This window comes from Trachemys scripta, chromosome 19 (genome assembly GCF_013100865.1).
Source record: "Trachemys scripta elegans isolate TJP31775 chromosome 19, CAS_Tse_1.0, whole genome shotgun sequence".
Taxonomy (NCBI): Eukaryota; Metazoa; Chordata; order Testudines; family Emydidae; genus Trachemys; species Trachemys scripta.
This window is the reverse complement of record NC_048316.1, coordinates 17254968-17282513: the sequence shown is the minus strand read 5'-3', so window position 1 is coordinate 17282513 and position 27546 is coordinate 17254968. Positions and strand designations below refer to the sequence as shown.

General features: G+C 62.3%; 1 protein-coding gene across 2 annotated transcripts in view; it reads right to left on the bottom strand.

Moving 5' to 3' along the window:
* Positions 1-1430: 1430 nt before the first annotated feature.
* LOC117867932 (anoctamin-7-like) overlaps positions 1431-27546 on the bottom strand; it is a 34520-nt gene continuing 8404 nt past the window's right edge. Inside the window, exons 2-23 of one of the 2 annotated variants that reach the window (XM_034753411.1) lie at positions 27069-27168; positions 25929-26113; positions 24699-24806; positions 24174-24310; positions 21997-22054; positions 21259-21369; positions 20734-20899; positions 20006-20096; positions 19005-19101; positions 18499-18642; positions 16761-16898; positions 15643-15741; positions 14674-14776; positions 13466-13577; positions 11244-11298; positions 10547-10644; positions 9943-10079; positions 9317-9522; positions 7367-7512; positions 6740-6830; positions 5398-5557; positions 1431-2622 (exon numbers count right to left, since the gene is read on the bottom strand). In XM_034753411.1, the coding sequence (XP_034609302.1) occupies positions 2591-2622; positions 5398-5557; positions 6740-6830; positions 7367-7512; positions 9317-9522; positions 9943-10079; positions 10547-10644; positions 11244-11298; positions 13466-13577; positions 14674-14776; positions 15643-15741; positions 16761-16898; positions 18499-18642; positions 19005-19101; positions 20006-20096; positions 20734-20899; positions 21259-21369; positions 21997-22054; positions 24174-24310; positions 24699-24806; positions 25929-26113; positions 27069-27168 (2574 nt within the window). In that variant the 3' untranslated portion in view covers positions 1431-2590. The remainder of the gene's footprint in view (positions 2623-5397; positions 5558-6739; positions 6831-7366; positions 7513-9316; positions 9523-9942; positions 10080-10546; positions 10645-11243; positions 11299-13465; positions 13578-14673; positions 14777-15642; positions 15742-16760; positions 16899-18498; positions 18643-19004; positions 19102-20005; positions 20097-20733; positions 20900-21258; positions 21370-21996; positions 22055-24173; positions 24311-24698; positions 24807-25928; positions 26114-27068; positions 27169-27546) is intronic. The other variant, XM_034753412.1, reaches the window with a different exon arrangement.

The window sequence follows — 27546 nt, the reverse complement described above, 5'->3', positions numbered from 1 at the left end:
CCCCCTGGCCAAGCAAACGGCTCACCCGCCCCCCACCACACAACCACGCCAGCTGCCGTCAGGTCATTCCAGGTTTTATTCCCGCCCCTGCACATACAGCGTGACAAGGAGCTCTATGGGGCCTGGGGCGCACGCTCCAGGCCGGCCAGGCTCAGCCGAGTCACTAGCGTTACGTACGAAGGACTTGGAAGAGGCCGCAGAGCTTGGCACGCCACCGATTGCATCATCTGACTTGACCCTGCAGCACCCCCCATTGGTGCCTAGTGGGACTGCAGGTGAGCGGGGCAGGGAATGTCCTCATTCAATGGCTCCCCTTGGGAAGGAGCATGCACATGGAGGACATTCAAACCATGGTAGAAGCTTTTCTATAGCCTTGAAATGATCCCCTCCCTGCCCCTCTGCGGGTCTGGCGTGGAACAGCTGCATGTCACTGGTGGCTGCAGCTTGGAGCCAGCTGCAATTGGCTTAACGGGCAGGGAGCCCCCCAGCCCAGCCCTGCATTGACCTATCACCCTGTCCCATGCACAACCGTAACTTGCTCTAAGTGTTGAGACATGTGGGGTACAGTGGTAGTAGCTTTGTCAGGCTATTAGATTGAAACATGGTTGGCGAACACAAATAATTGGGGGCTTTACACTTTGCCTGTCTCCGTGGGAAAGGCTGGATTTTAGTCATGCTAAAGCCGGGCTTTTAGCTCATGTGCTTCCAGCCTGAGAACGTAACCCCAGGTCATGAGTTCTGGTTTCTGCAAGGCCCCCTTTTGCAATCAGGGGGGCTTGGAGTCAGGCAGTTTGGTAACCAGGCGGTACCTAGATAGTTCGGCTGTACGGATGTATAGGGATTGTTAAGAAATGATCCATGCAAATGATCAATGTTAACGAGCGGCAGTTTGGTTGTGGACACCGGGCACGGATAATGGACAGGGACAAACTTTATCTGGCCCCAGAAAGGGACTGAATACGGATATGCAGCCCAGTCGTTACAGAAAGGATGGGTCTAAAACATCTGATTGAAGTCACCCCATTTCAGGTTCTTTGGGCTCCTGATTCAGGGCTTCTGAGATGCTCCGTTTCCCATTCATCTCGTTAGTGCCGCTGCGTGATTACGTGTCAGGGGGCTACCTCAGGGCTTGAAAACCTTTGGCCTTTATGGAGCTTTGTGCTTGTTAGTTATAACAAGGCATGTGTTCCTTGGGGGTCTGACTAATTGTGTCCCCTGTTGTGAACTGAGCCAGTACCCTATGCCAGTGGTCCCCAACCTTTTCCGTGGGGCGGGCGCCGGATGACTAGCTGCCGAGGACTGTGGCCGCCGGACAAGCAGCCACTGAAATGCCGCTGTGAACCGGCAACGTCAAGAGGCACCACTGCCAAAATGCCGAATTTCAGCGGTAGCGCTTCTTGACGTCGCTGCTTCTCGGCGGCATTTCGGCAGCTGCTTTTCCGGCAGCCGTAGGTGGGCGCACATGGATGCCATGGTGCCCGCGGGCACCGCGTTGGGGACCCCTGCCCTATGCAAAGGGAAAGGTCTGCGTAGCCCAGTTTGGGAAGGACCTGAGCTCATCACTATCGCCAGGGTGGGGTCAATCCACAAACATTCTAAGTGTGAGAAATTGACAGCCTGGTTCTGACAGGGGGACAGGACGTGACAGACACAGAGGCCTGGGTGTAGCCCTGGCTGCTGGCGTCTATTTGTTGCCCCCTGCCTCTCCTGCCCGCCTCACACCCCTGGCAGCCACGACCCCCAGAGAGGTCAGCCCAGCCCGCTCTGGACGATCGTGGCCCAGAAGGGATGTGAGCTGGGGCTGACAGACTGATTCCGAGAGGAAGGGAAAAGCCGGCACAGGGTCTCTGTCCCCACTGGTATCTCCGCGCGGCCGTGACAGGAGCCGTAAATTGCACCAGCACCTTGGGCGATGGGCCCACTGGGGCTCAGACCAACCGTGTGCATGCGGGAGGATGCACAACAGGGCAGAGCAGGGGGGTCTCGCTGCTCCTCCCTGGGGCGTTCGCGTGGCCGCATTTGCAGTGCATTTCTCAGTGCACCCTTCCAGCTGCTGCTCTGTGCCCCGGGGCCGCTCGCCTCTGAACGGGGTGACCTTGAAGCTGACAGCCAGCCCCACTCACAGCGATTAGGAGGGTCCCGCGGCATGGGCCAGAGTCAGCCGGATGCATGGGGCCCCCACTGCCGATTGCCTTGGAGCCATCACCGCCCGTCTTGGAGGCAGCAAAGCGTTCGCAGGCTGGGGGCGAGCGAGGGGCCCGCTGGGCTGACTCAACCAGGAGCGCAGCGCCAGCCAGTGCCAGCTTCCTCCTCTGGGCTCGGGATACTCCTCACACGCCAGCTGCCTCATTACCTACACCCAGGCCGGGTACACGGCTCCGGGTCCGACGAGCCTCGCCCTGGCACGCTGGAGGTCGAAGGTCGTCTGTGGGGCGTTGCTGCTTTCCTGGCCCCCCTGGACAGCTCCGGTTCGGCCCCTTCCCGCCCTGCCAGTGGCAAGTCACCTGATGGAGTGTGGACGGGGCCCGGCCCCAGCCAGCTCTGCCTTCCCATCTGCCAAGCCTCCGGGGGCTGCTCCCAGCCGGCGCCACTAGCTCATGCTGCTGGATGAAAGGCTGCTTGCTGCGCAGGGTGGAGAGGGAACGGCAGGGTTAGAATTCAACCAATGGTATCGGCTCCAGGCCTGATCCTGCAAGCGAGGGGTGGGGAGGCCCCTTGTGTTGCAGGATTGGGCCCACACAGTAGCACTGTAACTATAGGGGGTGGCTAGAGCAGGGGGAAGGGGGTAATCAAATCCTGCAAGTGGGGGAGAGGGTAAAACGGTGCGGGTGCCTCGTTCCAGCTCCGCAGGGGGACACAGACCAGGGTGGTCTGAAGGCACTAACCGGGGCTGTGTCTGGGTGGGGGTGGCATTTCCCCACTGCAGCGCTGCACTCTTCCTCCAGCTGATGTGAAACCGCGAGTGCTGCAGGGATACACCCAAGCACCCGTTTCTCTCTGGCCTCCAGCTACCCCCTGCCCACACACAGCTCCTAGCTACCCCCTCCCTGCACCCTGAGCTACCCCTTGCCCACACACAGCCCCTAGCTACCCCCTCCCTGCACCCTGAGCTACCCCCTCCCTACACCCTGAGCTGTTTTCAAACTTTTTGAGCCGAGTCCCCCCATTGAGTTACATTTTTTGGCTGTCCCCCCACAGCCCAGACAGGCAGGCGGCCTGCTGAGGTGAGCCAGGGGCTGGAGGTGTCGCTCCCTCCCCGGGCCCTGCTGTGCGGAGCTGGCTCGACCCCCGCTGGCACCTGCCCACCCAAAATAGAAATCAAACTACACTTATGCCTGAGTCTCCCCCCCCCCCACTGGGCCCTGGAGTTTTATAACATGTTGGGGGGGGAGGGGCTCAGAAAGAAAAAGGTTGAGACCCCCTGGCCTACACCAAGGAGCCGCCTGTCCTGCTTTCAGTCCCTCCTGCAGGAGCCTCCTTTCCCAGGGTGATTTCTTGCTCCCAGTTGCTAGCTGAGGTTGCCATGTGAGCCAAATTCGCCCCCAGTGTAACTCCACCAGCCTTCCCCAGCCCTACGGAGACAGCTCGTGCCCTCGGCTCGATGGGCTGCGCCCGCTGACCCCAGGGGAGAGCAGAACGTGGGTGCAACGGTCAGCAGCCCTCGGCACGGCCACTGCAACGCGAAGCGCTCTGGAAACTCCCACCCCATGCGTCTCAAGCGGCCCCCCGGGGACGGACCTGTTTCTCCGCATTTCTCACGCCCCGTCCTGTTTGTTCGGGGGCAGCAGCAATACCCCAATAATCAGACCGAAATGGGAATGAAGAGAGAGGAGCAACCCCCTGTGGGGGGCCTGGGAGCAGGGAGGGGGGGCAGTTCCCCACCCTGGCACACAGCCCCCTTTAGCAGTCAGGTGGCAACATTGCCACACCCGCTCTGCCCACAGTGACCCAGCAGGGGCCCACCAGGAACGTGTGGGGATGAGCCAGGGAAAGGCGAGCGCCCTGGGTGTGCATTGCACAAACAACACCACACAACACACCACAGCAAGCAACAACTATCGAGAAACAACGGCAGGAGCTGTTCCCAGAGTCTGTCTTACGGGGTGCTGGTCCTAGCCCGGACTGCCCCCAGGGCCCATTCCAGGTGAGCAGAGAGCTCCAGTCCGGGTTAGTCACCTGGCCTGACCTAACTGCAGATTCCACTGGCTAAGCCCCCACCCCGCTACAGGTGCAGGGAAATCCAGGAACGGAGTTCGTGTTGCCGGAAGAGGATTCTGGAGTCGGGGGGGGGCGGGGGGAGTGATGGAAATGAGCCAGCCGGCAGAACCTAGTGACAGAGAGGGGCAGAGACACCAGGAGTCCATTGCAGCAGGCATGGACGGGCTGAGAACAACAGGATTTGAGCCCTGCGGGTCAGAACAGCACGCTCAGTTCGGCCCTCAGAGCACAGGCCCGGGTGCCAGGCTGCCCTCACCCTTGCTCTCTGCTGAGAGCAGAAGCCCCCGCACTTGACCTGCTGATATGCCCCAGAGCTGATCTACTCCAGCCTTCGCTCGGGCTGAGAGGGGAGCTGAGTCCCCATGGCCCATTGGATCCTTGGCCTCTCTCCTCGGGCAGCCAACGGGCGCACCGGGATGGCGGCGTTTCCCTTTAAGAATGGGTGTGACCCATGAATTGAAATTCACTGGTAGGTATCTGGCCTGCAGACCTCGAGGTACCAGCAGGGCTAGTGCGCACCCCCAGCAGGTCCCCGCTTTGCAGGATCTCGCACTGAGGCCACCCATTCCGGACTGCCGAGTCCTGAAGCGACCCGTCAGCTCCCACCCGCTTTGTGACAGGAAGTGGCTCTATCCCAGGGGTCAGCGGGCTAGTGCAGGAGCCCACTTCACTCAGAGATCTGGTGTCCCAAAGGTGATACGGGCTTGGTGGCTTCTGCTGGACTCTGACAGACGTTTGTCCGTATCCCAAACCCCTGCCCACAGCGAGGCCTAGGCTGGATGCAGGTGAGGACTGCGGGGTAACAGCGGAGTTGGGGGGGGATCGGACTGGACGGATGGGCACTGAAGTGCACCGGCAGAGCTGTGCGTGTGGAATTTCCCACACTTGTCCGCGCTACGCTCCGAGTTCCTCACTTAGCTAAGTCACCGCAGAACAAAAATGAGTCTCTCCTGATAAACCAGCGCGGAGAGCCTGTGGCGAACAGCTGGCAGAGGGCGAGGACATAGCGAGAAGCAGAGCGATTCCACCCATGGGGCCAGACCTCAACTGTCCCCCCTCCAGCCTCTCCAGCCCAGGGCCTCCCACTCCGTGGGGCTCCTGTCAGTCGCTCGCTAGCCTGCCTCTGTTTCACAGAGGGACAAGGACAGACCCGTGCCCACCGGCTCCTCGCACACTGACCTGGCGAAGCTGAGTCGCGACTCACCGTCAGCAGCACCTCCTGGTTATCGGCCAGCGCCTGCTTGGCTAAGTAGCGCTCTCGCTTGATCTTCAGCTCCAGCGACCCCGGGACGTCGGGCACCAGCCAGTCGATGAGGCGCAGGAAGAAAAAGACGACGTGCTGATGGGGCGGGGGGAGCGGAGGGGAAAGTGGCGAGGAGAGGCAAGGACAAACGAACGAAGAGAGCGGCAGGGAGGATAAAGGCACGTGGAAAACAAGAAGAAAGGATGAGGTTCAGAGAGGCTCCATTCGAAATGGCCCAGCTGTCTCTACTCTGTTAGTCATGGCCAGAGGGGAAGGCTGGCCCAGTGGTTAGGGCCCGAACTTGGCACTTAGCCTTGTGGGGCGTCAGGGAGTCGTGAGGACAAACATGCTGACAACCGTGTGGGGCTCGGGTACTACTGCGCAGATCCCAGCCCTACAGAGCTGTCCACCCAGCCCCACAGAGGGCAGCCGCTGCAAGCCACTGGCCTAGTCACTGAGACTGTTTTAAGCAGTAGGCAGGGTGCTGAATGTGGCCTGGACCCAGCCCTGCCTTTCAGGCCACACTGGGTACCACCCATCCCCTCCCTTTGATTCCCAAGCTCCTGGCCCAGCCCAGGTCAGAATCACCCCCAGTCGACGTCTGGCCGCCGTCAACCCCTCCAGGTTTGCCCTCCAACCGAACCTCTGCATTCCCAGAGGTTGGGAGCTTCATCCCAAACCGCCGGGGGCAGAGAGCCTCTGTCGGGCTCCTAATGCTCCAGTCACACACACGACAATAACGGGGCCTCTCGCCAGAGTCCTGGAACCTCTGCTCCAGCTGGGCTTGGATACGCAGCACCGATTCATCGCCCGAGTGCGTCATGGACAGTCAGGAAAGGGCTGTACAGCCGGCCTCCCTGGCATGGTCCCTGCGCCTCTGGAGGGAGCCGGGGAGGGCGGAAAGTCAGGTGACGATGCCAAATGGTTGGGATGGGGCAGGTCCTTGGAAAGGGTCCACAGCTCAGGTCTGGTTCGAGCCGGGGTCTTGGGGTGAGGTTTGTGTGTCCAGACTGGCTCCTCTGCCCGTCAATGCAAACCCCCCCATTCCCCTGGAAGTTTCTGATCCACTTGGAAAGAAATAAACCAGGGGGATGGGCTTGGTCCAGGACCCTAAAGGGACACAGCAGAGAAGAAGGGGCAGCCCAGCCCCTCCCCCCTCGCTCTCGGCTCCTTGGCCTGGCCTGGGTCCAGCCCGGCTGGCAGGGGCTACGCGCGGCACAGGGGGGCCGGTGGGAGGATCGCCGAGCCCACGCCTGCACGGTGCCGACCGAGGCTCACCTCAAAAGCGATGATGAAGCCCAGGCGGACGGCCAGCAGCTTCCAGTAGAAGAGGGTGTAGTTCCCATTGGCATCCCGGAAGGCTTTGTACCTGGGCAGAGGGGCAGCAGCTTAGGGGGGGGGCTGGCTCAGTCCCCCACTCGTGGGCCTCACCTTGGCGGGTGGGGCGAGGAGAGGTGCTTGACTGACAACCCTGGCAGCTCCCACACTCCAACCCCCCAAACTAGATCCCCCCGGGGGACAAGTTGGGAGGTCAGGCCCCACGGCCCGGTCAGCCCTGGGTCCCTGCTGACCTGCCAGTGAGTGGCCAGCTGGTGCCAAGGGGGGCGGAGCCTTCCTGGTAGCTGCCCTTTGGGAACTGGACTGAGACCCACCAACCTCATCTCACTCAAACCCCCACCGTGACCCCGTGGCGAACAGCTCCAGACCCAACCCCAGGGAAGCCTCGGAAAATGGGCTTGGGTCTGCTCAGCTGGGGAGAGAAGGGTCTTAACTGCAACTCCCCATCATCCTCCCCCTTGCCTTCTCCCCAGCCCCCTGTGCGGTCCCTCCCCTTTCCCCATTGACCCATCCCCCCTCCCACCACCTCCCCCGTCGCCCCTCCCACCACCTCCCCGTGCCTGGAACCTGCACAGGGTGTGGTTGCCGGTGGCCAGGTAGCGCGGGGGGGAGTAGGCCAGGGTGAAGTTGACGTAGCCCTGCAGCTGGCTGTCGTGCTCGTACTGGTAGAGGAGCCGGGGCAGGAAGTCGGAGGTGAAGGCGATGAGGAAGGCCTGAGTGCGCAAGGACGAGGGTCAAGGGCAAGTCATCCGGGATGTCCCCTGATCCTGCCTCCCCGGGGGTGAGAACAGCGCCACCCTGCTGAGCCAGGGTTCCCCGCCGTGGGGTGCATGGGGCTGCCGCAGGGGGGCTGGAGGCTCGGGCCACGGGCTGCCCTGCTGGGAGCGATGGAGGAGAGGAACGTGGCTGGCAGGGGGAGGAGAGCGGCCAAGTCAGTGCAGGGTTTCAGGGACCACATAGGGGCCCGTGCGTGACTGCCCTGAGAGCCAGGGAGTTTTCCTAATGTCCGATCTAAACCGCCCTTGCTGCAATTTCAGCCCCTTGCTTCTTGTCCTATCCTCAGAGGTTAACAAGCACAATTTATCACCCTCCTTCTTGTCACAACCTTTTACGTGCTTGAAAACTGTCATGTCCCCTCTCAGTCTTCTCTTCTCCACACTAAACAAACCCAGTTTTTTCAATCTTCCCTCCTAGGTCATGTTCTCTAGACCTTTAATCATTTTTGTTGCTCTTCTCTGGACTTTCTCCAATTTGTCCACATCTTTCCTGAAACGTGGCACCCAGAATTGGACACAATACTCCAGCTGAGGCCATATAAACGCAGAGCAGAGCAGAAGAATTACTTCTCGTGTCTTACGTATAGTATTCCTGCTAATACATCCCAGAATGATGTTTGCTTTTCTTGCACCCATGTTACACTGTTGACTCATATTTAGCTTGTGGTCCACTCTGACCCCCAGATCCTGTTCTGCAGGACGCCTTCCTAGGCAGTCATTTCCCATTGTGTATGTTTGCAACTGATGGTTCCTTCCTCAGTGCAGTACTTTGCATTTGTCCTTATTGAATTTCATCCTATTGACTTCAGACCATTTCTCCAGTTTGTCCAGATCATTTTGAATTTTAATCCTGTCCCCCAAAGCACTTGCATCCCCTCCCTGCTTGGTATTGTCCACAAACTTTATAAGTGTATTCTCTATGCCATTATCTGAATCATTGATGAAGATATTGAGCAGAACCGAACCCTGCGGGACCCCACTCATTCTGCCCTTCCAGCATGACTGTGAACCACTGATAACGACTCTCTGGAAACGGTTTTCCAACCAGTTCTGTACCCACCTTATAGTAGGTGATATTACTCCCGTTTCTTTAAGAGAAGGTCACATGAGACAGTATCAAAAGCCTAACTAAAGTCGAACTACACCACATCTACCGCTTCCCCCATCCACACCGCTTGTCACCCTGTCAAAGAACGTTTCTCTCAAGTCACCTAAGACCAGATGGAGGGTGTCAGGTGGCAGAGATCGGAGAGGGGGATTGGGCACCATAGGAATACATGTGGGAGCTTGGATGGGTGCCACAGGGCGCACCACCGACTCCCAGCCCCTGGAGAAGCACCAGGTGCAGGGAAAGCTGGGGCACATGGTACCCTGCTCTGGCAACCTCCGTCTTCAGAGCCCATCCCCAAGGCCGACAGGGCACAATCCACCCTCACCTTCACCGGGGCACGGCTCCTTTAGGGCCCTGTGTGCATGGCTCCCACCCCACGCAGCTATGCCAGGGACAGGCCAGGGGCAGCCCAGGGACAGGCAGCCAGCAGAGGGAGGAAGGAGGGTGCCAGGGAAGCAGCAGGAGACTGCTCCAAGCAGGGGGGCAGCGGGAATGGAGGCAGGGAGCCAGCAGGGCACAGGAGGGGCAGGGTGAGTCGAGAGAGGACGGGGCATTGGATTGTTCCAGGCCACGGGGGCTGTTCAGTGCCTGGCCCGGGAACGGCCTCTGAGGAGCCGGCTCTGCACTCACGTTGACGACGACAGAGATCTGAGCCAGGACTTCCAGGATGAGGAACCAGACCCCGATGCCCTGGGCGCGGTAGGCCACCGGGCGCCGGTACTCGCACACGAACTTCTGGGCGTCCAGGCGGATCTCCACCCAGTTATTGAGCAGGGCGAAGAGCGGGGCCAGCGGGAAGGCAGCCACGAAGATCGTGATGAACCCGAACTGCAGCACTGGGAGCCCAAGGGAGCAAGGAGTGAGGCGGCCGCTCAGCCAGCGTCTGCTCCCCCATCGCCAGCAGGATCCCATGAAGCGCCCCCTGCTGGGAGCGGCTGGGACTGGAGTACCTGGGCGCTCCCTTCCACAGCCAGCACTTCTGCCCCATGCCCTGCAGCGCCCCCTGCTGCAAACGGCTGGGCGCTCCCCCAGCCAGCGCTCTCTATAGGATGAATAGCTTTTAGTTACAAATCAAACAGCTCCCAGGCCTGGCCGCGGCTCCCCCTCCAGCGGCGGGGCTGGGTATACAGCTCCCTGCATTAAGGCTGAAGCTCCAGCGACCTGCGGGCTGGGATTTCCACGCAGGTTGAGCCAGAGTCGCTGGGCACCAGCTGCCAGCCTGTCTCCTCACCCGGCTGGCTGCGCCCCTCGCTCACCCATCTCCAGGTACTCTTCAAAGAGCCCCTCGCACTCGATCAGCTCATAGTCCTCCTCCCAGCGCGGGGGCTCCTGGCTGAGCTGCGCGCCCCGCACCCTGGCCAGTTTGCGCTTCTGCCGCCAGGCCTTCAGCTTGCTGCAGAGGGGAAGGGGGACAGGGGAGAATCCGTGGGCTGGTTCGTGGAGTGTGCGCGTGGAGGATGGGGGCTGCTTTTATACCAGCCAGAGGGAGCGAGGCACAGAGCCACGTTTTGTATCACGTTTTGTATCACCCTGTCCAGGGTTTCCCTGCAACCCCCACAGGTGGGACCTGCCATCTGCTAGAGCAGTGGGTCAGTGCCAAGAGCCCCCCAGCCTGCCTCGGGCTTGGCAAGAGGAGAAACCGGCACTGGATTTCTGAGCCGTCCGGCTCAGCCCCAGACCCTCCCTTCCCACCTGACTGTAACTGAATGCCATGGCCTGCCCCCTGCCTTCTGGCTCCTGCCTGGGCGGCTCGGATGGTTCCCAGCCCTAGGGGATGGGGTGTACCCCGACATAACCCCGGTAGCTCCTGGCCTCCTAACACCAAGCTGCCCCCATCGCCAGGCTCCGCCGGGCACTCACGGGATGACGAACTCCTGGACGTTGCTGATGATCTGTTTCCCCACCATGATGATGAAGAGCTGCTGCGCCAGTTCGATCAGGCACCCCCCGGGGCCGCACTGCGGGAGCCAGGAGCACACGGTCACTCGGGCCTGGCCTGGCTTAGCTCAGCAGCCGGCTTGGCCTGCACTTCCCCGGTGCAGAACGACCCAGCCAGCCCCAGCCTTGGGGGGGAGAGAGACCTGAGCCTCGGGAGGTCCAGCCCCACACGCTCCCAGCACAGGCCAGACCAGCTCCGCGCTGGGATCGCACGGCCTCTCCCCTGGCAGCCCCAGCAGACTCGTAGCATAGGAGCCCCCACCCCGGGGTCCATCTCGGCCTGGATCCCAACCCTGAGAGCGGCCACTGCCAGGTGCAGTTATCTGCCCCGGGCGGAACTGTCTGCTTGGCAGCATCAGAGACGCCCCGCAGGGTCCCTAAGGCTGTTGCGGTGGGACATAACAGCAGTGTCTCCTAAGGGCTGGGCATGCTGAGGATGGGGTGATGGGACCCCAAGGGAGCAGGGAGTGTGGCTGGTAAAGGACAAACCATCAAAGCTCTTTGGAGGGGGGACTGGCTCTTTGTTGTGGGTTTGTACAGCATCGAGCGCCCTGCGGTTCTGGGCCGTAGCTGGGGCTCCAAGAGGCTCCCCGTAGTGTCCCCCACCCCAGAGACTCACCTCCTCGTTCCTCAGGCCGAGCAGCGTACCGTACTGCCCGGGGTAGCCCACAAACCTGCAGGGACAGGAGACGCCTGGTCGGTTGTTTCTCTGATCTGCGGCAGGGCAGGCATCGACTGGCTCATTTCTCACAGTGCCTAACTACTGGGACAGACTGCCGAGGGGGGCGGGCTCTCCGTCTCCTCAGGGCTTCAGAGCCAGCCCGGCCGTTAGCCAAGCACAACTGCATGCCCTGCACAGGGTGACATCCTCGGGCGACCCAACGGCCCTTTCTGGCTCCACATTTCCTTGCTCTCACCCAGGCTGTCCCAAAGACAGAGCCCCCCCCAGCGCCGGCTGCCCCTCCCCGGAAAGGAGAAGGGGCACTGGAGGGATGCGCGCTGGGTGCAGGGATCTGACCCTGCCAGGCAGTGAGATAGCTGCAGGCAGGCGCGCTAGCTGGAGGTGCCGAGCTCAGGCAGGGCCGTGTGGGCAGCATCTCTGCAGCAGACACGGGCTGGGATGAGGTCAGGGCGATTCTCCAGGGAGGCTGCTGGACACAGCAGGACCCTGCGGTTCTCTCTGCCCCTCAGGCTGACCCACCCGGCCTGCGCTGCCTCCTGTCGCCGCAGGGGGTCTCCCTCAGACCCAGCCTGGATCCACCCACCAAGGAATGGGCCGTGGCAGGGCCCGCCAGTGCTCCCGCCCTGCAGGACCGAAGGCACGTGGGGGCTCCAGAAAGGGGGTCATGCAGCAGCAACTCTTCACTTCCAGCACAGACTCCCCCGCCCCCAGCATGCCAACAAGCATCACGGAGCCCCCAGCTCTGGGTGGGTGACCGTCCCAGTCTCCCCTCGGAAGCAGCAACCCAACCCCTTCCCTGCAGGACGGTCCTGCCAGTGACGGGAGAAGGAACCTCACCCGGACCCTCTCTCGTGCCACACGTGCTTTCCCTGTGGGGGTCATTCATGACTGTTCTTCAGCCCCTGTGGGGCCCTAAGGGCTCCCCCTGGCGGTAGATTTAATCCCTGCACTCCTCCCCTGTTTGTGAGGGCCAGGCTCAAGGTCAGGGGTTTGAATCCAGGGTGGGTCAGGGTTCTGGTTTGCCAGTTCCCAGCTCCAAAACGATCTCACTTGCGCTCCAGCGACGGGAGACGGAAATCAGGACACCCAGGAGGTTTGGGATTTTTTCCACATAAATTTGGCGTTAAGTCATCTGCTCGGAAGAATTTCAGCTGCGTCTGGGAGAGCAGGGAGGCAGCGTCTCTGAGCCAGCCAGCCGGCTGGTTGTGCGAAGCCCCTCGGGGATCTGACCCTCTTTCAGGTGTCGGGGGGCTTCTAATGTAATCTATGATGTGTTAATAATAACAGAGGATCCTGGCAACCACAGCGAGGACCCACCGGAAGAGGGCAGAGCCGTTTAATGTGGGGCGAGAGGGGGCGATAGATTCAATGGTGTATTCATAAACCTTGCCCGCCTGTGGTTTTTGGGGGGGAATCTCCAAGCCCACAGCTGAACAGTGCATCCATTGTGCAGGGGCATCGGCAGACACATGGCACAGGGATCCCGGGCATGACTGGAGCAGCCAGATGTTCCACAGATGAGTCACATCTGCCTTTTTTGTCCTCCCAGAGCAACCACATCATTCCTCCCCGACTGATCACTGAGCACCTTGGCTCCAGTCCCTCCCTACACAGGATGTGATTGAACTGGGGGATGGCAGGTGGCTCCAAGGGAGGGGGTTCCCCTCCCTAGGAAGGGGTGTCAAGAGCCAGCCACCCCTCCCCAGGACCTATCTCCATGGCCAGGTCATAATGGTGTTTGGAAGACACAGAATTAGGGGTAGAACAACATACCATACAGCCACCCAGCATGCTAACGTGTGCCATGCATAGCACACGCTGCCCTATAGGTCATGCATGTGCCGTGCACAGGCGCATGTGCCATCATGTGATATGCTTACAGCTCACACAAGTGTGCATGCACCGTGTGCACTGTGCCACACACGCTGGGCACGTTTACTGGCGTCATTCATGGCAGGGCAGTGGAACGCAGCATGGCCCAGGGACAGAACGTCTCTCGAGTGGCTGTAGCCTCCAGCTCTGCCCACGGAGCCGGTTCCCTTCTACACCGTTCCCCTCCCGCCCTGCCTCAGGGAGGCCCCAGACCAGCCTGCCTCATGTGATCCCCCGTCACCCGGACCCCTCGCACACAGAGCCGGGAGCAGCACGCCGTCTCGCACCTGCCTTTGAAGAAGGCCACGTAGAAGGGGGAGGAATAGAAGTTGACAAACTGGAAGATGAAGACTTTGAAGGTGAAGGCGTCCTCGTGCAGGGTCTGGGTCCGGTGCATCTCTGCGGAGGGGACACAAGGGAACAGCGTCAGCAAGTCACACACGGGCACTGCCCAGCGGCCTCGGTAGCCAGTCAGCTCCCCAGGCCAGCAGGCATGAGGCTACGGGAGGGAGCGTCACTTCCTCTGCCACTGAGGACACCCCCTCCCCTCGCTTCACATCTGAGCCATCCCCAGCTCACACCAGCGCCTCCTGCTGATAGACCCGGGCCCAGACCCTTTCACGATTTTTGCAATGGTTTCTGGTCACAGCTCTGCCATCAGGGCTGAGACGGGCACAGGACCAATACACGTCCACATGGAACCCACAGTTCAGGAGCCAGGGTGTTTGTCCCACTGTAGTGGCTGGTCCGTGTAAGAGGGTAAGCGTCTACTACTGCTGCTAGCTTATGGAGTTGCTCCTTTAGCTCAAGGCGCGTTTGGTGCTGAATGCCGCAGGTTCAATCCCCCTTGGTGACCGATGGTGGAAGGGCTGTTACACAGTCGGTGGCTGGGGGACTTGAAAGCCTATTGCATGAGGTTCTCTCTCCAGCAGGGCCCGTAATGACAGGGGCTCTAAGCTGGCCTGGCTGTACAGGCAGTCGCAGGAACGTTCGGTCCCAAGCAAAGCCCTGCACAGACCAGTGGAAAGTGCATCAGCCAATCACAAATTGCATATGCCCACTAGTGACCTCGGTGCGCTTATCCCGGTGGGAGTGCCCACCTGGGTCCCGCAGAGCCAGCCCCCTCCTCCCACACAGGGGACGGGCCGAGGTCTCTGTAGCTGAATTGGCCTGGGATGGAGAAACCATATTTATTTCAGCAGAGCTCGGATCTGTGATACTGCCCTTCCCCGAGCCCCGCCGCTGCCCCCACCACCGCGTCTGCACAGCACCCAGAAGGTGGCCAAGGCCAGGACGTGCCAGACCTTTGCAGAGGTGCAGGGTGGCCCCCAGAGCTCGCTTGAGGTGGCACCATCCAGACCCAGAAGCCAGAGTAGCCACGCTCCCCCGCACACGCCTCCGGGGCTGGGCCGAGGCTGAGGGCTCTGCAGGACAGTGGGAGCAGCCCGGGGGGAGTTCCAGCCGGGCGGCACTGCCAATGGCTTCTCCCACTCACCCCACCTGGTGAGCTTCTCCGCCAGGGAGGTGTAGACCTGGCTCATAAGGAGGATCAGTGCCAGGTTCACCAGGCTGCTGCTGACGTTCGCTATGTTCCCAGCCTGTAAAACAGCGAGGCAAGTAACGGGTGTCACAGAGTGTGGGGGACTCAGGGCCCTGCCCCCCCGGCTTCCTGCGATTCACCACGACTCTCAGCCAGCCCGTAAAGCAGAAGGTTTCTTTAGACGACAGGAATACAGGCACAGACATCAGGACCCCCAGTTAGGTCCATGTTGGGGTCCCAGGGCACCACAGGCCCCGTGGGAGGTCAGAGCCCCGTCTGCCTCCCAGCCATGGCACCAGCCAGTTCTGAACTCTCTCTCCAGCCTTTGTTCAGTTTCCCGGGCCAAGGTGTCACCTGGCCTCTAACCCCTCCCTGGGTTCTCATGTTACATGCTCAGGTATTCTCCCTCGGCCAGTCTCCCATCCCCCAATGCAGACTATCCCAGCCACACTCCCCTGTCAGCATTCACAGACCACAGTAAGAACAGTCCCAGTTCGTCACAACGGGCTTCCCTTCCGCTGGGAGCTTCCTGACTCTCACCCCTGGCTCCTAGCCAGAGCCAGCTCCCAAAGCAGGTCAGGGTCACGAGTCCCATTTTATAGATGGGGAAACTGAGGCAAAGAGCAGGGCAGTCACCTGCCCCAAGGCAGAGCCGGGAATAGAACCGGGTCTCCTGCGTCCCAGTGCAGTGCACCAGCCCCATAGCCCTGCTGAGCCCTGGCGTAGACCTTCTGGGTGGGCTCCTCTCCAGCGGCTGCACAGAGCTGGCCAGAGCCCCACCATTCGCAGCCGTAGGAGCTGCCATCAGCCAACATGCCCTCCCTAGCCAGGGGTCCAAGCAGGGTCCGTCACCCCAAGCACAGCCGGACCCCAGGGCTGTCCGGGAGGGGGGAGCTCTGAGTCCCCGCAGGGCACAGGACTCACCTGGGTCATGAGAATGGCGTTGCCCGTGTGATACATCACCACGCTGATGATGCCCCGGTACATGATCACGGAGACCAGGAAGATCATCACCACGCACAGCTGGAAGGGGGCAAGGGGAAGCCCAGGCATAAGCAGCGAGAGGGGGGTGGCCCGGCGCTGAACTTGGGGAGCGGACGGCAGGCGGAGCAGGGAGCGCCCCCAGCTGGACTGCTCCACCGTGCCAGAGAGGCGCAGGCTCTGAGCCTTCCGAACTGCCAACGCCCAGCCCCGGCCTGCCCTGGGCTCGATTCTCTCGTGGGGCTGGGAGAAGTGAGCGGTCTTGGGGGCCCGGGGCTGGTGTCAAACACGGGGGAGGTGTTAGCATCCCCATGTGGGTCTTGGCCCGGCTTTGGGGGACACCCTGACACTCCGCCAGGCCCCTTTGCCACACTCCTGGCGGAAGGAGCCCATCCGAGGCAGCTGAAGGAGGACAGACGTCCCGTGGAGACGGGCAGTCCATCCTTCCCACCTGCGCCAGGGGCTCCTTTAACGCAGGGCATCCGGAGAGTGACCCCTGCTGGGGGAAGCTGGAAGTGACACCAGACCCAGGTGCTGTCCATTCTAATCACCGCCATTCTCTTTGCCACGCCTGTTAACGATCAAAGCCCAAACTGTGGGGCCTCCCTCGCAATGCGCCCATGCTTCCCAGCTCCGCCGGGGTCCCTGCACGCTACGCTGGGGGGGATCGGGGCGGGATAGGGAGCCCTGCGCGCCTAAGCTGCCCCAGGCCAGTGGGGCTTAAATTCACTACCACCACGTGGTGGCCATTGTGCTGGCTGGCATGAGATGAGTTTGCTAGGTCTCAGTCCCAGCCAGAGAGGAAGGCTGGCCTGGGACAAGGCCCGGCTAGGAGGCAGCAGAGCATGTTCAGAGCCAGAAGTCTGAGCTCCTGCTAGCAGGAGAGGAGGGAAAAGGCCTGGGGACAGGAATTGCCGTCGGCACTTTCCTCGCCCTGCTCCGGGGCCTACAAATTTGATCCCCAGCCAGATGGTTCAAAGAACAGGGCAGTGTTCCGCCCGGGCACGTCTCCACCTCTCCCGGGCAGAGGATGTCAGCCCAGGCCACGCCCTCCTCCTTACCATGACGACAATGGCCATGGAGCCCGTCAGGATGCGAGAGAGGCGGTCCCGCTTGGGGAAGTACGGCTCCTTCAGCCCCGTGATGGGGTTCTGCTCCATCCGCGGGGCCATGGCAGCGAACTCGGGCCTGGGCCGCTCCTGCAGGAAGGGAAACAGAACCAGAGGGGGACTGGTGTGGTTCCCCCTCCCAGGGCATCCCCGCTGGGGAGAGAACAGGCTCTGCTGGACAGCTGGGCATCCGCAGGCATGCCCAGACCCTGCAACCCCCTGGACAAACTTTGCTGAATTAAGTGTAGGTATCGTGGGAGTTCCCAGCGTTACGACCGCCGGTGTTTGTGTCCTATTGTGGGAGGGCAAGTGACTGCTTTTCAGGGGAAACGGGGCTGATGCAAATGCTGGGAAGGTCCCACGCTTCAGAGGACACTGTAAAAACAAGGGGCCAGACACGCTGAAGTAGTTTCCCCAGGAAATCATAGACTGTAAGATCAGAAGGGACCATTATGATCATCTAGTCTGACCTCCTGCACAACGCAGGCCACAGAATCTCACCAACTCACTCCTGTAACAAACCCCTAATCTATGTCTGAGCCACTGAAGTCCTCAAATCGTGGTTTAAAGACTTCAAGGTGCAGAGAATCCTCCAGCAAGTGACCCGTGCCCCACGCTGCAGAGGAAGGCGAAAAACCCCAAGGGCCTCTGCCAATCTGCCCTGGAGGAAAATTCCTTCCTGACCCCAAATATGGCGATCAGCTGAACCCCGAGCATGTGGGCAAGACTCACCAGCCAGACACCCAGGAAAGAACGCTCGGTAGTAACTCAGATCACACCCCATCTAACATCCCATCACAAGCCATTGGGCAGAAATCTCTAGGGGGCGACACCTACTGTGCAAGCTCTCCTTTCTGCGCATCGCCCTGCGCATCGCAGAGACCCAGAGAGGCTAAAGGGGGGACTCACACTCGGGGGGTGCTAGATCTGAGCACAAGCGGCGTGGAAATTGAGAGCCCAGGAGAACCCCCTGGGTGGGGCTGAAGGACTGATCACCAGCCAGAGCCTTGGTTCAAGTGGGGTGAGCTCTGCTCAGTTGTTTAGCAGGTGTGCAGGTTCCTTTATTGGTTAATCGATTTTCTCGGCAATGCTTTTGCCGTACGAATCCATGTGCTTGCTGAGGGAGAGCTGGGTGGCGCCGTATAACTGCCGGCAATGCGCCGTTTGCAGCCTCTGGAAAGAAAGCAAAGTGCCAACGCTGGCCACCCGCCAGCCTGCTTTTCTGGGCAATAGCACAGCGTAAGGGGGCTGCATAGTCTGGAAATACCCCGGGCAGCAGGGAGAGAGACGCGGGTCTCCACCCAAGATGGGGGACAGCTGGGGAGGAGAAGGGTGGGGGCCCTTGGTGGGCTATTGAGGGAGATACAGGTTCAGGTGCCATGAATGGTGCCACCTGCCAACCCAGTGCCACCGCTGGGGGAGTCGGTGCATCGCTGCGCTCGACCCTGCTCCCGTGTCCGGGACTGGCACCAGTTCGTGGTTGGAGTCCTGAAGAGAGAGTCTCCTCTGGTCTGTGCCTGTGCTTTGGGGCAGGAGGTCTCGTTCCCTGCAGGAGGAGGCATGTATCTGGCCTCAGGGAGGAGAGGGAAGGATCCCCGACACGCACGCCTGCACCCATCCTGGCCAGCGAGGTGGCCTACAGCAGATGGGCAGAGCCAGCCGCGGTGGATGGATGGTCGTGGGAACCCACCTCCTCCTCTTGGAAGTCCATGCAGTCCCAGTGGTGAGCCAGCGTGGCGCTTTTCCTCTTCCAGTACTCCAGGAAGGTCACGGCCCAGAAGGACATGAAGACGCTGAAGAAAACGGTCCCGGGGTGATCAAACAGGTACCCGACCTGCAGGGGCACAGAGCAGAGGGGCCACACGGCCTCTTCACCAGACACAGAAGCCCTTTTCCCCTGCACATGCATTTACATCTTCACCGCCTCCATCTCACACTTCTAGCATTGCTCCGTACAGCGCCTCCTGCTGGGAGATGCTGGGACTGGAGTAGCCAGGGGCTCCCCTACAGTCAGAGCTCCCCCACTCTCCTCAGCACAGCTCTGAGCAGTGTGAGCAGGGGGAGCTCCAAGGCTTTGTGGGCATCTGTGCAGGGAAAACCCCAAAAGTGGGGATTTCTCACTGCATCAAGCCGGGCCCCTTTGGGCAGCAGGGTCTGGGCCCTGTCGGCATTAGCCCCCAAGCAGCCTTCCCTTACCTTAGCCATGGGGCAGATCTCCGAGATGTTCCAGGTCTCACACGTGTCGCAGAGCGGACACATGAGGAACTGGCCTCCGCTCTCACAGATCTCCTGCCTGGGGGGAGCAAGCACAGGGCTGGGTTAGCGGGGTACGGCTCCTCAGGAGAAACACAGGGCTAGCACTTCACCAACCCCACACCCACTGCATACACGCACATGCATGCACAGGTCCTCACACGCACCGTCACATGTGCACACACGTACACATACCAGCACATGCATGTGTCTGCTTCATCCCAGAGAGCCACCCGTCCATCCATCTGTCCATCCATCCACCCACCCACCCGTCCATCCATCTATCTATCCACACATCCATCCATCATCCACCCATCTATCTATCCAGCCAGCCATTCACACACACACCCGTCCATCAAACATCCACCCATCCATCCCTCCATCCATCTATCTATCCACCCACCCCTCCAGCCATTCACACACCCATACCCATCCATCCCTCCATCCACCCACCTGTCCATCCCTCCACACACCCACCCATCCAGTTATCCATCTGCCCAACTACCGATCATCTCCCCACCCGCCATCCAACAACCTGTAATCCCCTCTCCCACCCACCCACCCTCCCACCCTTCTATCTAGTCACCACATATCAAAGCACCTCCCTGTGTCACCCCCTCCCTCCTTTCTTCTGGCAGTGGTGACCCTGGGGCTTTTGCTCGGCCTGGGAATGGAGAGTGATGGGAGCTGCTGGAGTAGCCCCTATAGCCCCCCCTCCCCCACAGGACCTGCAAGAAGGCAGCACGGGGCCTTCGCAGCTTCCAGGCCACACACTGCAGTAAGGGCGTGTGGAGGCAGCCTGTGAATTCCTGCGTCTGAGGGCTGGATGTCGGGGGGGGGGGCCCCTCTGGGGGTGGGGGGAAGGGTAGGATGGCAGCTGTCTTCCTCACACACACCACGTGTCCCCCCCACACACGCTCCCAACCCCAGCCCCACAGACTCACGCTGGCGTGTTGGTTCCCATGGCAACCAGGCCTGCGAGGAAGACCACGGTGCCCACGGCCGCAGCAGGGAGCAGCCAGGCTGTGTAGAAGCCTGCAGAGGGACAGGCACATGAGACCAGCCCCCTGAGGAGGGCGACACCGGGCACAGGAGACCCCCCTCCCTCCCCTCTCCATCAAGGGTGGGGCACCAAGACTCCTGGGTTCTACCCCTGGGGCTGATGCCCCATGTGGCTTGGGGCAAGTCCCTCCCTCGTCCGTGCCTCAGTTTCCTCAGCTGTAAAATGCGGACAATGATCCCGCCCCACCTGGCAGGCTGGGGGCAGGACTAAGGCACTCGCAGACCTTCCCATGGCACCTCGCTCGCTCTCTTCCACCCCATGCCCGCTCACGCCCCTGTGAAGCAGGAGCACAGGGCACCAGGGCAGCATCCACATGGCACTGCTGGCACTTAGCGGCAGCACCAAGGGAAAGAACCAGGAGACCTGCCCACGTGGTTCTGCCCCACGGCCCTTTCCATACCAGTCAGGGTGCTGGGAGTCTGCCTCTGCCGGCCAGGACACGGAGAGCCCTGGGCGGTGCCACCAGGTAGCACAGGCTGGGGGAGCCCCTGGGGCTCTGTGTGTCCAGCAGGCTCCAGGAAGCATCCCCTGGATCCCCGGGACACTGCACCGGGGGCGCCAGGGGACGGTTGGGCAGAGGCGAACAGAAGGGAGGAGGTGGGCTCTCACCCAGCCAGGCGAAGTAGATGGCAATCTTCTCCCCGAAGTACTGGCGGATGTGATCCAGTGGCTGGTACCGGTACCAGCAGCCCCACTGGGCCCAGAAGCGGTAGAGGACTTGGCGAGGGTTCAGTGCTTCATCGGGGACCTCAGACTCAGGCGTCTCGAAGGGGCCCTGGGTCAAGGCAACAGAGAGGGAGATGGGTCGGCCACCTGCACAGCAAGGGGCGACCGCGGATGGGGCCGGGTCTCTGCGGTGCCCAGGGGCAGGTCTGCCAACGGCTGTCTGGGACCCCCGCCTAGTGCCAGCTGAATGGCTGCTATGACCAACCAGGACCCGCAGAGCCAGCAGCTGCCCCCCAGTACCCCCCATATCCCAACTCCGGAGGGATGTTTCTCTCCCAGGCCCCAGTTTGGAGAGATGTCTCTCTCCCAGGTCCTCCCCCCATCCCAGCTCCGGAGGGACATCTCTCTCCCAGACCCCCCGCCCCATCCCAGCTCCAGAGGGACAGCAGCCCACCCGACGGCCCCTACCTCGTGCAGTGGGAAGGCAGCGGCGTATACCCGCTCGTTCAGCAGCCGGTTGATCCCGATCTCGGCGCGTTTCCGCTTCCCGTAGACGGTGCGAGCCAGGATCTCATAGACCTGCCGACCCGAGGGGCGCGGCGCCGTCAGCGAAGTCCACCCTCGCCGGGGCTTGCACAGAGCAGGAACCCAGCAAGCCCCGGCTGGGCGCAGCCCTGTGGAGCTCACACCCCTGGACCTTGCACCAGAGCCTTGGGACACTAACGGGAGCCTTTGCATTGACCTATCTGGCCCAGCTCCCAGGGCAGGAGCTGCCCACGGCTCTGATGCCCCCACATTCCCCTTGGCCCGTGCTAGATGCAGGGCAGAGGGAGCCTTCCTGACCCTTCCCCAGGCAATCAGCCGTGTCCTGAAGCCTGAGATTGGATTCGAACACACATCGCCGGTTCTAGCGTTTCCCACCAGCTGTGGGGCCCGTGGAGGCTGAAGCACAGAGCTGGGCCCGAAGCCATGAAGGGGGAATCTGAGTTGGGGTTTCCACACAGGGACGCTGGATCTGGGGGGTTAAATCAGCCCATTAGAGAGCTGGGGGATTTCGATCTGGCCTCCCGCCACGTGATGGGTCCGTGGAGCTGCCTCTAGGGCAACGGGGTTAATTACAGTCGCGGGCAGAGCATGGCTGGGGCAGAGCAGTGCTGGGAGGGGGCCAGGCCCCTGAGGTCCCCAGGCTCCCCCCACCCTACTTACGATGCGATGTCTCTGGGTGTTGCTGAAGTAGGAGTCCCGGAAGTCGCTGCCCAGGAACCTGTGGGAGATAAACAACAAACAGCCCCGCTGCGGTCGGGCCAGGGGAGGGGAGAGCAAGGACGGTGCTGCCTGGCGGGCTTGGTCCCTGGGCCTGGCATCCCCGCCACCTAGGCCTGCCAGGCGTCCGGTTTTCGACGGGAACGTCCAGTTGAAAAGGGAAACTGGCAGCGTCCGGTCAGCACAGCTGACTGGGCACTCACAGTCCAGTTCCCTGCAGTAACCGGCCTCTGCCACTGGGGGGCGGGAAGAGCAGCTGCTGCTGGAGCCTGGAGCAGCGAGAACCGGCTGCTCCCGGACCAGGCTCCAAAGCAGATACCAGCGCCGTCCGGGGTGGGGGGGCTGTTAACCTCTCTGCCCCACACACCCCGCTGTGCCCCCATTTCCCAGCCCCTCACTCCAGGACCCCCCTCCCAGCCCCGCTGTGCCCCGATTTCCCCAGCCCTTCACTCCAGGGACCCCTCTCCCCGCCCCACTGTGCCCCCATTTCCCCAAACCCTCACTCCAGGGACCCCTCTCCCCGCCCCACTGTGCCCCCATTTCCCTACTCCAGCCCCTTGCCCTGGGGACTGACCCCTGCCGTGCCCCGATTTCCCCAGCCCCTCACTCCAGGGACCCCCCTCCCCGCCCCGCTGTGCCCCCATTTCCCTACTCCAGCAACCCCCCTCCCCACCACGCTGTGCCTCAATTGGGCAGGCTCCTCCCGGCCCAGCTCTGCGGACAGCAGTTGAGTCCTAGGGGAGGGGGGAGCGAGCAATGGGGGCAGGGGTGGAGAGCGAGTGACGGGGGGGCACACTACGGGGGGGGGCTCAAAGGAAGTGGTGGGGCAGGGCCTCGGGGAAGGGGCGGGGCAGGGGTGTTCGGTTTTCAGGGATTCGAAATTAGCAACGCCTCCAGCAGCGCCGGGGCCGAGCTGGGAGCCATGAACTCAGGGGGCCCTGCGAGGTGTTGGCCTTGCTCCAGCGCCCTTGAGAGGGTCACACGGCAACGCCTGGTCTCATCCGTGCAGGGTTTATTCCGGGCCTGTCACTGGGTATCTGAGCGCGTTCCCGAGGGCGGGAGGTGCCATGAGTAGCAGGAAGGGTGGCCCAGGGGTCAGGGCGGCAGCCTGGGACTCGGGAGGCCTGGGTTCAAATCCGTGCTCTGCCACAGACTCCCTGTGTGACCCTGGGCATGTCCCTCAGTGTCTCTGGGCTCCTGGCCCGACAGGGCTGCCAACTCCGGCCAGGCTCCCAGGGGACGAGGCTGAACCCAGTCAAGACAGGGAACTGCTCAGATACTGTGGTAATGGACCCGGGGCCAAGAACCTGTGAGTCACCCAACGCCCGACGGGACGGTCCACTCCTGCCCCTCCCAGGTAGCCCGGAGGGTGACACACAGCAGGGAAAGGAGCCTCAAGGGGAGCAGCTGGGCATGACCAGGCCAGCATGTGCTGAGAGGTGGGAAACGGCTGCACGGGGCAGCCGCTGCCTCTGAAAGCCCTTCCAGTCGCCTTCCCGAGTGGCATCGTCAGCTGGTTCAAAGCCTCTCTGGCGGCTTCCCTGCACAACCAGCCCAGGAGATAAGAGCTGGAGTTAATTTCCTGGCAATGCTTCCACCCCCTTCCCCCACCCCCATTGAAATTCAGGCTGGGATCTGCCCACCCCCTGGGTTACTTGACTCCAAACCCAGCTGCATCAAGGGCTGGAAAATCTCTTCCACTGAGATGGGCACCCGAGATCGATTGTTCTCGCCATCCCACTGTGACACGACGGACAGTCAGCGCTCGGAGCAGGCCTGGGGGTCAGGGCTCAGGCGCATCAGCAGAGCTGGGGGGCAGCACCGGGGGTGGGGCCGATGGGCAGGACAGAGCCCATGTGGCTCGGCACATAACTATACAATGGTATCAGTCTGGCGCAGGGGGGCCGCGGGTCGGGATTGAGGGGCACCGGCAGAGCAGTTGTGGGGGAAGTGATCAATTGTATGAACACCACATTCACCCATCAGCAGGTGCCTGGCGAGTTTCCCGCACAGCGTTGCTGGACAGGAACTCGCGGGGGCTGGGGGGGGGGGGGGGGAGAGTCCCTCAGCCCTAGCCCATTGGGAGCGGCTCCCCCCCACCCCGCCCTGCCCAGACTCACTTGTCCAGCTTGGACCTGCGGAAGGCGCAGGTGTAATAGTCGGCGGGCTTGTTGGGGACGTGCTGCTGCAGGGCGTTGGGGATGCAGAGCCTCCGCAGGACCTCGGCGGAGCTGTTCCGGTCCGGGTTGGGCTGGGCCTGCGGTCGGCAGAGAGAGCGTCAGGGCAGGGGGTGGTCAGGGGAACCTCCCAGACCGACAGTCGCCTCCGGGCGGAGATGGGGCCAGTCCCCCCACTACTTCCTACACACAGGGAGGCCTAGCAGAGCTGGGGGGGCTGGGATAGCAGGGGGCTGCGGGTCAGGGTTGAGGGGCGCTGGCAGAGCTGGGGGGGCTGGGATAACAGAGGGCTGCGGGTCAGGGTTGAGGGGCGCTGGCAGAGCTGGGGGGAGCCCAGAGCTGGGATAGCAGGGGGCTGCGGGTTGGGATTGAGGAAGGCTGGCAGAGCTGGGTGGGAGGCACCCTCCCCCAGCAAAGGGCAATGGGGGGGCTGGTAGGAGAGACCCCGCCCCGCCAGGACACACAGACCTGCAGGGGTGCTCGCATGCACAGCTCCTCGGCGTAGTACACCAGCACGTCCCACGGGGCGCTCAGCTTCAGGTAGTGGATGGTCTTCCGCTCGCTCAGCGTCTCCTCCTGGGGGGGAAGCAGGAAGGGGCTGAACACGGAGCCCCCAGGGGGGCAGAGCTGCCATGTGCCAGCGTCCAGGGGCAGCTCCAGGCCAGGGCCTATAGTGCAGGGATGGGACACACAGCCCTGGAGTCAGGCAGGGGACAGCCGCCTTCTCCCCGACTGCCGCGTCCTGGGGCCAGCAAGGCCTCGAGATCCTCCCAATGCACTGTCACCCCAATCAGCTGCAGCCAGGCCTGGCTGGAGCCGGGAGGGACGTGGTGGGGGGTCTGGGGGCGATGGGATGCAGCAGGGGCCTGGACCCAGTGGGGGAGGGATGGAGTGGGGGGCTGGGGCTCGGAGGGGGGGACACTGCGAGGGATCAGGCCTGGAGAGGGGAGGGCCACGGCGGGGTCCTGGGGCCCGGAGGTGGAGGGACATGCCAGGAGCCTTGAGTTGCCAGGCGGAACACCCAGCCACAAAGGGACCCTGGTGACTCCGGTCAGCGGCGCAGCAGGGGCCCGGGGCTAAGGCAGGCTCCCTGCCTGCCCAGAATTCACACGGCCGTCAGGTCCCTGCGGCTCCTAGGCGCATGGGCGGCCAGGGAGGCTCCGCGCGCTGTCCCTGCCCCTAGTGCTGGTTCTGCAGCTCCCATTGGCTGGGAACCACGATGAACCCTGCAGCCCCCTCCCGCACCCAAACTCCCTCCCACAGCCCACACCCCAACCCCCTACCCCAGCCCAGAGCTCCCTCCTGCACCCCAAACCCCTCATCCCCAGCCCAAAGCCTGCACCCCCAGCCAGAGTCCTCAACTCCTCTCCCCCGCACCCCAACCCCCTGCCCCAGCCCAGTGAAAGTGAATGAGGATGGGAGAGAGCAAGTGATGGAGGGAGGGGGGATGGAGCGAGTGGGGGCGGGGCCTTGGAGAAGGGGTGGGGCATGGGTGGGGCCTCAGAGAAGGGGCGAGGATGTTGGGTTTGTGTGATTAGAAAATTGGCAACCCGACGTGGCAGGGACCTGGGGGGTAGGGGAGGGACATGGCGAGGACCTGGGGCCCGGGGCCCAGGGCCCAGGAGGGAGGAGGGATGCGGCGGGACCAGAGAGGGGAGGCACATGGCAGGGGCCCACGGTATAAGTCTCTCCTCTCACCTTCTCCATCAGCAGCCCGGCATTTCTCAGGTTGTTGAGGAACTTCCTCTTCCAGTGCTCGTGGTGCCCGCGAGGCCGGTCGTCTCTGGCCTCAGGGGCTGCCTCCCTGCTGCCCTCGTGGGAAGCCAGCTTCCCCCTCCTCTTCTTCGGGGGGCGCCTCTTCTCCTCCCAGACCAGCACGAAGTCTGCAGGGGCAAAGGGGAGGGGGCTGCAGTCCGGCCCTGCAGTGGTCCAGGGGCTGGGAGCCTCTCGCAGGGCCAGGGAGCAGCAGAGAAACTCACCGGGATAATAAAGCATCCAGACCACGCACAGGGAGACAGGGGGACAGCAGCCCTAGGCCCCTAGAGTGTGGGTGGCGGGCCACACACGCCACCACCGCCCCCTGCTGGAGGGAACATCAGCCCCGCTCTGGCACATGCAGCCCACCAGCTGGGGCGCCTCACCGCTAGCCTCAGTGGAGATTCCCCGGGCACTGCAGCGGGCGTGGCCTCGGGCTCTGCAGCAGGACGCCCGCAGGCTGTGTGAGCTGGCGAACGGGAAGCCCCTGCAGCCCACAGGTGTGAGCAGGGCACCGGAGAGGGAGGGAGCATCATTAACGGAGCCAATCAAGGGGCTTTGGGTCATTTCATGACTGCTCTGGACAATGTCCGTTAGCCAATGGAACCCTCTGCCACATGATGCTGCCGAGGAAAAGAGATTTAGGGAGCATATGTTCGCAGAGCAAGGAGGGTCATGGGGCTGGGATGCCGGAGATGGAGGGCCACTTCTTGGCTCCGCTACTGACCCCTTGGGTGTCCTTGGGAGAGTCACTTGCTCTTTGTGCCTCTGTCTGGGGCAATGAGCATCTCTGTGCCCAGCCCCCAGAACAGCCCGGGAGGCCCATTGGCAGTTGGCACAATGCAAAAGAGCTCCAAGGCTGCTCTAGGGCAGACCGCAGAGGGCAATGACATAGGGTGGCTTAGAGACACCTGGGTCCCCGTCCTGGGCTGCACCGGGCCCGGCTCACACAGCCAGAGAAGGCCCTGCCTGGGTCCATGCCTGTGGGGCTATTCGGAGAGCCTGGGCTGGCAGCGAGCGCTCCTCCCAGACAGGGGGCCCGGGGAGCTGCCGAGGCACAGGACAGGGCAAGGGGGCGCTCACCGATCTTGGTTTGCCCATCTCGGAAGTAGTTGCCCCTGACATTGGGGCTGTAGCCTTCGTCACCGTGCCCGTCGATGGGATCGTCCTCTTCCTCTTCATCCTGCGGCCAGGAAACAAACGAGACAGAGGGGCAGGGGAGGCGTGATGGGATCAGAGAAGAACCATGCGGCTCCTGCGCCCCGGGCCAGCCTCGGCCCCGTGCCCAAGCTCAGATTCGTTGTGTCCGTGTGGGGGAGCTGGGAAATGTGTCAGTGCTCGGGAAACCGAGAAGAGGAACCTAGAGCCAGCTGGGCTGCTTCACCCCACGGCCCTGGCGGTGCCCCTCAGTCCCAACCCGCAGCTCCCCACTATCCCAGCCCTGGGCTCCCCCCAGCCCTGGCAGTGCCCCTCAATCCTGACCTGCAGCCCCCCACTATCCCAGCCCTGGGCTCCCCCCCCAGCCCTGCTGGTGCCCCTCAATCCTGACCTGCAGCCCCCT